Source organism: Phoxinus phoxinus (assembly GCF_949152265.1).
Source record: "Phoxinus phoxinus genome assembly, chromosome: 7".
NCBI lineage: Eukaryota > Metazoa > Chordata > Actinopteri > Cypriniformes > Leuciscidae > Phoxinus > Phoxinus phoxinus.
The window spans coordinates 36,040,149-36,052,532 of NC_136882.1; the positions used below are offsets into that span (position 1 = coordinate 36,040,149).

General features: G+C 35.8%; 2 protein-coding genes across 2 annotated transcripts in view; one reads left to right on the forward strand and one right to left on the reverse strand.

The window, feature by feature from the left end:
• Positions 1-268: 268 nt before the first annotated feature.
• spc25 (SPC25 component of NDC80 kinetochore complex) lies at positions 269-3,911 on the forward strand (the record flags this gene model as incomplete). Its single annotated transcript, XM_079618641.1, has 7 exons — positions 269-404; positions 732-894; positions 1,533-1,598; positions 1,716-1,862; positions 2,598-2,702; positions 3,032-3,130; positions 3,775-3,911. The coding sequence occupies exons 2-7, from the start codon at positions 738-740 to the stop codon at positions 3,909-3,911; spliced, it is 711 nt and encodes a 236-aa protein (XP_079474767.1). The 5' UTR covers positions 269-404; positions 732-737.
• A 705-nt stretch (positions 3,912-4,616) lies between these two features.
• The window catches only part of nostrin (nitric oxide synthase trafficking), a gene marked incomplete at its 3' end in the record, with an annotated part of 10,917 nt that continues 3,149 nt past the window's right edge, over positions 4,617-12,384 (reverse strand). Inside the window, exons 4-16 of the mRNA XM_079618635.1 lie at positions 11,532-11,594; positions 11,365-11,446; positions 11,217-11,279; positions 10,979-11,077; positions 10,772-10,897; positions 10,590-10,688; positions 9,257-9,382; positions 9,001-9,109; positions 7,512-7,600; positions 7,211-7,336; positions 4,992-5,205; positions 4,830-4,913; positions 4,617-4,753 (exon numbers count right to left, since the gene is read on the reverse strand). Of these exons, the coding sequence (XP_079474761.1) occupies positions 4,617-4,753; positions 4,830-4,913; positions 4,992-5,205; positions 7,211-7,336; positions 7,512-7,600; positions 9,001-9,109; positions 9,257-9,382; positions 10,590-10,688; positions 10,772-10,897; positions 10,979-11,077; positions 11,217-11,279; positions 11,365-11,446; positions 11,532-11,594 (1,417 nt within the window). The remainder of the gene's footprint in view (positions 4,754-4,829; positions 4,914-4,991; positions 5,206-7,210; positions 7,337-7,511; positions 7,601-9,000; positions 9,110-9,256; positions 9,383-10,589; positions 10,689-10,771; positions 10,898-10,978; positions 11,078-11,216; positions 11,280-11,364; positions 11,447-11,531; positions 11,595-12,384) is intronic.

Below are 12,384 nucleotides of genomic sequence, written 5' to 3' on the forward strand. Positions count from 1 at the left end.
TTGCTAAAATGTAGGCTACTTCAGACTAAGAATGAATGCCCCACATAAAAAAAAACAGCACACCTAGCCAGTCTGCAGTAGAGCTCAAACTACACTAGATGGCGCAGCATGACTACTGTACTCAATCAAAGGGACTTTGACTGCATGAGAAATAAACGAAAAATAATAATACTAAAAACCTAGTATTTTGAGGGAAAATTAAATGCATACTTCAGAATTTATAATGTATACCATGAGCAGTTAGCATGGAACAAACAACAAAGGTAATTTCATGCCGCTATTTTGTAGTTATGATGACGACGCGTTTTTGTGACGCCATTTCCGGTGTAACTGCTGACGGTCCAGGCGCCGATTTTTGAAAGCAAGAAGAAAACATTTGCGTTTATTTTCATTCCATAAAACGGGTAAGTGATTTAAATGTACTGTGCTACTATTAAAATAACATTTAATCAATATCATCTAAGTTTCAGCGCATAAAAATTAAGGAAAAATATGAAAATTGTATCGCAATGAAGTTTTATATCTAACAGTAACATATTCACTTTGATGATCTGTCTGCTAATTAGATATTATATGGAATTATTAACTTATATATTATATTGTCGTAGAACAGAGTAGACAGACAGTATGTCGTATGGAATAAACATGCCCTGAATGTGAGCAGACTGCGGTAGTACGTTAACGTTACTAGTAACCGTCATTGTGTTTGTGTTGTTTGTATGATTTCGCAGCTCAGCATGGCATCTGTCAGAGACTATAATGTAGCGGAGCAGTTCAACAGCAGACTGGAGGAGATCAGGACCAAACTTCTGAATCAGGCCATGGCAGAGGTGCTCAATGACAGGGCTGCGGAGCTCTGTCAGGATCACAGGCAGTACATGAAGTCTGTCTTGGGTGAGAGATCCTCTGGATTGTTTTGGGGTTGCCATCATGGTTTGCGTTTAAAGTGGATGGACATACATTATCTAGCAGTGTGATCCATCTACAATAAAAGTAGGCTGGGTAGTATGGCGAAAACAATTATATTTAACTCTTGTGTGACTGGTTTCACAGACAAGGATTAAGCTAGTCTTGGACTTAACTGCATGTTTGAGCTGTTTTTCTGAAAGCAACATGACATATCTTAAAATATGTCACTGGCTGCCATTGTTTTGTTTTGTCTCTTTTTCTAAGGCATGTTTATAAAAACTACTTAAATGTCCTAATTTAATCTAAGCCCTGTCTGTGAAACCAGGCCATAATGTCTGTATTTATGGATGTTTTTATGGACAATTCTGTGAAAACTGATTCACAGAATTGAAAATTAATAGACCCATACAAACTAAGTAAACTCATGATATTCACAATTCAACATTTGGAATAAAAAGCTCTGATGAAATCTGAACAAGACCAATAACATGCATTAAGAGGGTCAATTTAGTTGGTTTTAACCCTAAAGCATAGCTACTATATCATATTTTATACATGAATGCCTCTAAATTACCAACATGATCTACATAAATGTTGATTTTTATTTATTTTTTCCTACACAGATACTTGCTTTAAGAAATGCAAGGAGGATGAAACCATGTTTGACATGATACATGCTTACAAACAAGGTAAACTGTTGACTAGCACAATAGTTTAACACTTTAATATACAGTACATGCCATCTGCAATAAGCATTTGAATGACCACTATTATGTTTCTATATTATTAAAAAAAAAAATTTTTAGATTTGAAGGAGAAAACATCTTTACTGAAAGAAAAGAGTGCTGAACAGCTTGAGGTTTTGTCGGAGATTGAAGACAAGGAGCATCACAAAGCACTCTTATTTCAGAGAATTGAGAAGCTCAAGAAGGATCAGACCAGAAACAGGGAATGTGTGTAGGCCTCTCTTTCCTCTCATGCACTGTCATAGCCGGTATGTTGATGTGTAAAACACGGGACACACCAAGCCGACGTCAAAGAACGTCAAACGTCAAGCTGCGTTGTGCGCCAGCGTGTAACTTAATTTCAGTCTATATCTACATCAGTCTATATCTTGCCATTTTGAATATCAATCACACCGATCACTTTTTTAATTCTAGTCGGCTCATGTCATTATGAAAATATTTGTGCATTCAAAAATGCTTTGGTAAGATAACATAAAATTAATACTGACTACCGTCTTGACTTCTTTGCCCGCTTTCATCACTTTCACTTTTATTCTCGTGCTCTGACTCGTTCTCTAAACTGAACAGCCAATCAGAGTTCACTCTATGACGATTCAACCCGAAAAAAACTAAGCTGACCGACGCTTAAAAACGGCCTGACATTGTTGGCTTGGTGTGTCCTGGCCTTAATGGTTTACTCTTAAAATAAAAGGAGGTGGAGTTACAGATGAGTGATTCATGAACACTTTCTACCAAATAATTGCTCAGAAACACTGATTCTTTTGCAAATCATTTACTAAGAATATAATTAAATGAAACGCATGTTATATGCCCAATAAAACAAATAGATATGAGTTTTATTTGTTCATAAATGTTTACATATGAAGTCTTTATTTACTGCATGTGATTGTCACAACAGACAAAGGTTTATTATTGCTGATGTCCTTAATGCTTGTTTTATAGTGATTCAGTCACAAAACAAAGCCAACAAGGACAGACTGAAGAAGCTGAACAAGTGTAAAGACGTCTTTCAGAAACACCTCAGTCTGGAGATCAGAAAAATCCAAGGTAAAGTCTTTGTGCTAAACTATAGCATATGCCTTGAGTATGAAGTTGATGTTTTTTCTTTCATTATGTGTTAAACACATCATTCAAATAGAGTGAGGTTAAAAAGTCTGATTCAAACCTGGAAATGAACAAAGTTTTAGGATTTTGAAAAACATTTACCACTATTTCTAGATCACTAATCAAAATGTACCATTTTTAATTGAGCTTTTTCACTCAAATTGTTGTTGATTTTAGAATTTGTGAGAAAAAATAAAAGCATTTTTAATAACTGTCTCATATTTGGAGATGCAAGTTTTGATCGTGTGTCTCCAACATCTGTTGATTTAAAGGTGAGAAGCTGCAGTTTGTCTTCAGGAACATCAGTCGTAAAGATCCAGATATGGTCCACACGTTCCTCCTCCAGCTTGATGCAGAGGGCGTTTACCACAGTTAGTATTCCTCTTCTGAGCTGTTTTTTTATCCTTTATTTATTTATTTTTGGTTAAATTAAACCTGATTTTCCTCCTGCATGTGATTAGGCCCCAGCATTACTGATACAATATTAATGTTATTGCATAAATAAAATGTACACTTTTAAATTTACAAGGTTTTAAAAGAAAGTTTTTGAAAGAAGTCTCTCATGCTCATCATGGCTGCATTTATTAGATAAAAACACATTGAAAACTGTATATATTGTGAAATATCTTTTTATGTATTCATGTAATTTATTCCTGTGATCAAAGCTGCATTTTCAGCATCATTACTCCAGTCTTCAGTGTCACATGATCCTTCAGAAATCATTCTAAAATGCTGATTTGCTGCTCAAGAAACATTTCTTATTATCAGTGTTGAAAACAGTTGTGTTGCTTAATATTTATGTGGCAACCGATTTGAAATATAAATATTTTTTAACATTGTAAATGTCTTTATTGTCAATTTTGATCAATTTAATGCGTCCTTGCTGAGAAAAACAAAAAATAATATTTAAAAAAAAAATCCTAATGAGTCCTATCTTTTTAAACGTTAGTGTATATGACTAACAAAACTAAGCACTGAATAACGTGCGTAATAATTATATTTCCCCCCTCTTCAGTCATCTCTTGTGACCCTCCACTGGAGAAAATGGCACATCTAGAACAAAGACTGCAGGAGACCAACAACTTTTCCGCCTTCCTCGCTAATGTCCGGAGAGAGTTTGTGGCGCTTCACAGTGGTGCAAAGATGGCCTGACTGATGAACCGAAGCTAACTGTTCATTTCAGAACCATTTGAACCCAGACACCATATTTGTAGATATCATTACTAAGCATTGAGCTTTTATTTACCATTCAATTTTTTTCTACATTCATTTATTGATTTGTAATTTTAGCAATAAACATAAAAACGTTTTTAAAAAAGTGCTTTGAAATGTCTTAATTTAGTTTTATACTACAGTGACAAGAAGTTCTAAACCATTTGCATTTTGTGGTTTATTACTGTGCAAATAAAATCTATATATTTTTTCTCAATACAATACATTTTGATCGAATGTTTTATAGACACACATGTATTTCATTGATAGGCTTCCCATGGTCATGGAAAACCTTAAAACATGACCTTTTATAATAATTAAAAAAAATAAGTATTTTCAGACTTTATAGGAATTTTTGTAGCAAATACATTTATGCACTAAAATATTTAATCGGCTAGATATTGCTCTTGTGCACCGTAACACAAGCTGTAGTCATGTATGATTTGTGAGTAAATTGTTCTTTGGAGTCAGTGAATTGTTGAAATGATTAATTTGAATGATTTTCAAAAGTCCTTTTTCCTGTAATCATGGAAAGGTCATGGGAAAGTAATTAGTAGTTAGTGTGTTGAACTCTACAGCATGAATGAATCATAATTCAGTGGCACTGAGGTCAGTGACCTTTTTCTTTCACATGCTCTTTTGAAGCTAAGCTTCAGACGACTTCATCGCAGTAAAAACCGGCAGCTCTTCGATGTACGTGGAGGGGAAATGTCCTCTCTGTCCGTTCAGCTCACCGAACCACCAGCCCGTGTCGTCCTTCTGAAAGATATCCAGGACGTCACCTGCCAGATTGAAGAAGGAGAGTCAACAGAAAGCAGGTGCTGAGGGATGATGTATTAAGATGAACTGCAATATTACCTTCAGTAATGTTTAACTCGTCCTCTCTTTCTGACGTAAAGCTGTATAAAGCCTTGCATCTGCCGATTGAGCAGAATTCTGCACCTGTTTAATAAATCAGTTTGTGTGTTAAGAAAATCCTTGAATGGAAGGGAAGATAAACACATGTGGCTCGCTGTTCACCTTTATCCTCTTCAGATTCAGTCACGCATCCATTAACCGGACCACTCTGTTGATCATCGACTTTGGTCGTCTCATTCGAGGGCTCTTTGCTCGTCCTATCTGGGCTTTGGTTGGTCAGCGCTCTCTTATTGGTCCTCATGGACTGACGGGATCTGAACGGAGTCTTTTTGATCCTCATAGGTCGGGAAAGCTGCACTACGCTGTGCTCACAGTCCTGGAGCAAAACCCGAGATAGAATTTAAAAACTCATCAAACATACCATACGGGTGTTTTTTGGCTAAACCTTGTTTCTAAAATTGTGATACTTTCTCTCTCCACACTGTAGCCTTAGAGAAACATATATATATTACAGTCAACGAAGTGTAGGCTGTTTAAAAGCAACAGCATAAACAAAATATGATGCTAAACTAGCGTTGACCTATTTTCTCAGTTAACCCAGTTGTGTTTTGCTTTCCATGTCCTGGATTCATCAAGACTTGCATGTGTAATGGTGGTTTTACTAAAATTCTGTGGCATTTTATTATCATTGAGATCTTATAATTTAATGTTTTGAATTCATTTTATTTTCAGGTCAAGTTTTAGTTTTCATTTTGAAGTTTTTCTATTTATATAGTTTTCATTTTTCAGTTTTAGTCATTTTAGTACATCAAGTTAAACTAAATGAAAATGGGAAAAGTTTCCTAGGCAACTAACTAAAACTTTTTTATATATATATATATATATATATTAAGGTACTTTTTTTGTTCAAAATAAAATAAAATATAGTCAATACTTCATTAATCATTCTTCCCAAACGTGCTTTTCTTACCCAGATTCACAATGGTAAGTCTATATTAAGTGTTTTTATTTTAGACCTGACGGGATGGGTTTCGTGTTGCGTCACTCGCTTTGTCTCATCATGTCCATAAATAGAGGAAAGTTGCTCCAGTCATGACAAATACGGTCCTCCCTCGAAATCGGGTCTCTATCGACTATCAGTTAATGATTATACTAATTACAAACAAACAATATTACTTTTAAATATGTATAGGCTACTTTGTTGCGTGTTCAGTATGGGAGTGCCATAGATAGGTTAGTTGTCACAACCATATACATAAAGGCTAGATGTCTTACGGCGGAGTCTCTAATGTCATCACCCGGCGGCCATCTTGTCACAGGCAAGCTTTCTGGCGGGCTCTGTGGTTCCTGATGTAAGGTGAGTGATCTGTACGAACACAAATACTCTTATCTCGCTGAAATGGATTTACAAACGGTTTGGTTTCTTACAAACGTTATTAACGTGGCGATAATTCTGGATGCTTGACTGTGTTGAAATATATAATATTATAATTATTCATAACATAAGTATGCAGTGTCATAACTACATCTCTGACATTGATAACATACCAACCCGTTTGAAAATCGGTAGAAAATTGAGCAAGTTATGGTTATTTAAAAAGTACATGCACCATTAAAACACAATGTTACGAGTGAGCGAGCTGACTGTGACAAGATGGCCGCCAGGTGCGGACATCGACCTCCATTGGCCAGCAGCGCGGACTAGACATCTAGCCTTTATTATGTATATCTATGGTCACAACAACAAGTAAGAAAGGTTGACAGAGAAACGCGACAGAGCTCGCTGGATATATTATTGGGCTTTTCAGAGAAGGCAAGAACTAGGGTTTCAGTGCGTAGCATATGCACGCAAAAAACTTTTTTGACGTATAAATGGCACGAGAAATAACATTCGATACGCACTTTCATTAGATTGTGTTGGATAAATTACCATATGTAGCTCTCTAACAGAGTTCATTGTAAAGCATTATCTATTGTGAAAGTTATTACATTATAGATAGACATATATACATTTTAGTTGTTGTAGCGCTGTGCTGGAATTAATTTTCAAGTGAATATCGTGTCTATTAATGGGTAAAGCTTCAGTAATGTCTTTAGCTAGTCAGCTTGAGATCCTTTCCATCTTAACTGGTTGTTTTATAAGCAGTAGGATAATCTCGATCTCTTTTTTTAAGTTATGAGAAAAAAACAAACATATTCAATGCAGAGCCAAAACTCAACCAAAACAATGTTCTTCCGCAAAATGCATTCAGTTTTGTTTTTTAACCGCTAGAGGGCCATAAGTTACATAGTGTATCATTAACGTCAATTTTATTTCAACAAACGAAATAATGCTTCTAGAACTGAACGGGTGTTTTCAGGATAGGATGTGTAAAACTCACCCTTTCTTTCCATTTAGTGATGCTGTCACTGAACCGATGTCTTGATTTGGGTTTTCCCTCCAACTCCGCCAGACTGTGAGTCAGTTTGCAGTGCGTCGCCTCTAAAAGGTCCAGTTTGAGGATGGCCTACCGAGAGAGATCAGTCAGTATTTGGTTTGTTAAAACCTATTTATTGAATACCACATTTTTGATAAAATATTTGAACTCAGTGGGGTCAAAAACAAACAGTCTGAATGAAAATAAAAATTTTTGAACAAAAATTTGAAGTAAAGTAAATACTTAAAATTTAGCGGAACATCACCTCGTCCAGTAACTGTTCTGTTTCCTCCAGGTTTTTTTTATTTGAGAAGTTTGGTTGTTCTGTGTATACTTTCACCATTTTCTCTAAACCTGAAACCAGATTTGTGTCAGCATTGAGCTAATGTGAACAATATAACAGGACAGAACCACCTAGTAAGATCTCTGAGGAATAAACCAGTTCTATTTAAAGGGGGTCATATCACACTTTTTTAAAATTCAATTCCCCGATGTCCTCTTCTAAAGTAGTAGCTTCAGCAAAAGCCAATGAGGTTCATTCTCATGTTACGCAGGACGTTTGAGTTTCCGCAAGAACCAATGAGATTCAGTCTTGCGTGTCAAGCAGGGTCGGTTGAGCTTTATGTTCGCTGTTTAATGTTTATATGTGGTTTAAAGCCTAAATCAAATCTGTTCATCAAAAAAAGCGATCTGGACTAAACAGCTCAATTCATATGGATTAGTTTTACGATCTCTTTATGAACTTTTTGAAGCGTCAAAGTTGCGTAGCTGTCAATGGAGGGACAGAAAGCTCTCAGATTTCATTAAAAATATCTTAATATGTGTTCCGAAGATGAACGAAAGTCTTAAGGGTTTTGAACAACATGAGGGCGAGTAATTAATGACAAGATTTAAATTTACATTTTTTGGGTCAACTAACCATTACTAACCATACATCAAGCTCTTAACTGAAACCTTCAATAAAAAAAATATTAAAACCTAAAATAAGATTTAATAAATGTGTTAATGTCCCTATACAAACAATGTTCTTGATAGGAGGAGTCAATTATGCAACACTCAGGTACAGTGCGCATTAGCAGCGATCCTAATGGAGCGCTATTAAATATGAAGCAAAGAAAGCGGACTCCAGACACATCTCAGAATAGCTCAAAAGATAATAACAGACGTATCGTCATCTTTTAATCTGCTACTTCGGTGGCTTAAGAGAAGATTCACTTACGTTATAAATGCAAAATAATATGAATTTTAATATAAATTCTTGTAGGCCTACTTTGTTCACCCCATCTTAGGGGTGATGTTTTTCTTTTCAATCTAAAAATAATAGACGTCTCTTTGATCGTTGTGCCTTGTCTTCAGTTTCTCAGTTTAAAAGTTCAACTCGACACCCTGCGCTCTTTTCCATTTTGTTCGTGTGTTTAAAAGCACAAACGCATTCACTGACTGCAGTTTTAAAGCCCTCATTATCTCTTCTGGTCAGTGGGTGGGAATGATCAGCCGGCAGGTTTCAATAAACCGTTATTGATTTAAAGAGCTGATAAGGTGATTATAAAGATGTTCAGCGAAATTGAAAACGTGCTTAATAACTGTTCACTTTACAATGTGACCTTGTGAGGTTATAGTTTTAAGGTAAAATGGAAAATGAAATAAATGAAATGCAGGATATTGAAGGAGACTTTTTAATTATTTTAGCGCCCCCTCTGAATTGTTAAGCCCCCCTTAGCCTAGAAAAAAATCCCAGTCTACAAGACCCAAACCTTCTCTGTCGCTTTTAGTTTTTGTGATGCAGTCATCTAGACGCTGAAGCTTAGTCCTGATGCCGTCTTTCCTTCTGTCTTTTCCCATCACTGTTTTTCCTTCTTCCTCCTACACACACACACACACACACACACACACACACACACACACACACACACACACACACACACACACACACACACACACCATTTTCAAACAACCCATTTCATTTAAATTCCTTCCACATGAATTTGTGCTGTAAACTCAAAGACTTACGAAGTAGTCAGCCATGAGAAATTCAGCTTTGTTCTCGTCCGCTGTAGCTCCAACATCCTCGACCAGTGACTGAATGTCTTTCTCCACATCAACCCTCCGTACGGCCTGCTCGATCTGTTTGTGACTCTGCCACCAAAAAAGACCTAAAAGTCAGTTTAACCACCTCAAGAAAAATCATAATTCTAGTATGTGTGTGTGTGTGTGTGTGTGTACTTGGTATACATTACATTGTGGGAACCATAATGTCCCCACAAGGATAGTAAAACCTGAGATCACCTCCATTGTGGGGACCAGCCAGCGGTCCCCATGAGGGGAATGGGTTAATAAACATACTAAATTATATATTTTTGAAAATGTAAAAATGCAGAATGTCTCCTGTGATGGGTAGGTTTAGCAATAGGGGCAGTGTAAGGGGATAGAATATACAGTTTGTACAGTATAAAAACCATTACGCCTATGGAATGTCCTCACAAGGATAGAAATGAAAGCTTGTGTGTGTGTGTGTGTGTGTGTGTGTGTGTGTGTGTGTGTGTGTGTATGTGTGTGTGTGTGTGTGTGTGTGTGTGTGTGATTTATGAGGACACAAATTTGAATAATGACATGTGTATTACACTGGTATTACAACTTAAACATGATTTATGAGGACATTTCGTGAGTCCTCATAATTCAAATAGCTTAAAACAAAGTTTTATAAAAAATGTAAAAATGCAGAATGTTTCCTGTGATGAGTAGGTTTAGGGACAGATTATACAGTTTGTACACTATAAAAACCATTACGCCTATGGAATGTCCTCACAAGGATAGGAAAAAAACTTGTGTGTGTATATGTGTAAAGTTACATTTACAAAGTTACATATACATTAAATGGTAACACTTTACGTTAAGGTCCCATTAGTTAATAATGTATTAGCATTAATTAACATAAGAAATGCTTTAGAAGTATTTTTCATTGTTAGTTCATGTTAACTAATGAAACCTTATTGTAAAGTGTTATAATGCAAATATATACATAAATGGTATCTATTGAATGGACTTTTAACTGATATAACACCATGGAACAGAAGCAGGTTAATTAAATTTTAATTTACTCTATTTAATATGTAAACAAAGTCTTCAAAAGACTTTAAATTTGTATTTTTTTTTTTTTTTTACAAAATATTAAAGTATATAATATAAAGTATAGAATTTTGTATTACTGTATGGCAATAGTAAATTAAATGTTTTTTGAAAGTATTGAACAGTACTGAATCCAGTTCCAATTCATAATTGCGTGGTTTGTGGCCATTTCAATTCAAATTCACCATTTAAAAATCTGAATTCCCCAGTTACTCACGTGAATGACGGTCTGTGCGTATACAGTCATGAAGAGGCTGTACTTGTTCAGAGCGTCAGAGAGAGTCTCTATTCTCTGCTTCTCGAGCTCCTGGACGATCTGAAATGCAGCACTGAGTCAGTCAAAATGCAATGGCTTCCGAGACAATACAGAAATATAAGGATGTGGGAAACCGCCTGAACCTGGTAGCAGGTTTTCAGTGTGTTCTCCAGCCTCAGACGGATGTGGTGACCCTCCATGTTGGTGTGGAAATATTCCTCATCAACTCTGGCCTGAAGCTCTGCTGATTTAGTCAATCTGTTAAACATCTGGACAAAAAACGAATGGCATTATATCACAAACATAATTGTGTTAACCTCTTTTTCCCCAGTCAATGAACAATTGCCTACCTTCTGCTTTTCTTTCTCTGTACTGATTTGCTTATTTTTCTCCACAAAGCTGAAGAGAGCTTCATGTTCTCTAGTCAACCCAATCAGCTTCTTCTTCAGCTGTAGAAACACATTTCTGTTCAAAGCTTATTCTCCTCATGGCAAAACTGCGTCTGAATTCCTTCTTCAACATTGGATTCAATCATTTGATTTGATTCCTCAGAATTAGAAAAACACACTTCTATAAGTATTTTCTTACCTTGATTTGCTCACTCCAGTTTGTAAGAACAAGCTTTCCTGATTTCTCAACGGCATTGTCAAGCTGTGTATATAAACAACACGTAATGTTAACATGCTGCTGTAAATCCTAATGTGAATATATGCATATGTTGCTTAAAGTGATATACCGGTCTTTTTCTTTTGCCGTGTTCATCTAGGATTTGACGGATTTTCTGAATAGCATCTTGGCTGAGAGCATTTCCCAGTATGCTGAAAGAATAAGCCCAATATAAATACACAACAGCAGCTCACATGAATGATAAAAAGAGCGTACTCATCCAGCGCAGTGTCATACCGGTGAGCGTCTGCTGAGGCGTACATTTCATCTGATATGAAGGACCACGCATGATATGTGGAGCTTTGAAGAGGAAAAACTGTCAATGAGCATCAAATATTAACCTGGTGCAGTCAACTACCGTTACACTGCAAAAAAGTCTCACATTGAAATGAACAGCAACAATTCATAAGCTATAGGGGCGGTTTCCCAGACAGGGTTTAAATTAAGCCAGGAGGAACGTTAGGCCTTAATCTATAGATTATCTTGAATAGGAATAGGTAATCCTGGCTTTAAAAATGTCTTTCTGAAATACAGACAGATTTCTAACACCTGGACTAGTCCTGAACTAAAAAAGAAGAAGAAGAAATTGATTAATTTAAAACCAACTGTGCTAATCTGAATTAGCATGACAGAGGTTACCTATAAAACATGGAATGGACCAAGTAAAGCTTAAATTTGCATTGTGCTGTGAAGCAAATCCAAGGAAAACAAAGACAATCAAAATAAAAACTGAACAAAAGAGAACTCTTTTAAAGCAAATAGCAAAGAAAAACTACACACACATACACACACACACACAGTCTTCCTCCAGGAAATCAGTTTATTAAACTGGACCTAGTATAGGGATATTTAAAACCACGACAGAGAAAGCAGATTTCTGTTAATCTGGTTTAAAGGGCCATTTTAGTCCAGGACTTAATCTCTGTCCGGGAAACCGCCCCTATAAATCTTGTTTTTTATACTTTTATTTTATCTACTTAGCTTTCATCCTTTAATATTTATTGCTAAAATTATTACATTTATGTATTTATTTAACTGTATATTTATAAATTAAAACGTATTTGATTTATTTTAGATTTATTTTAAGTTT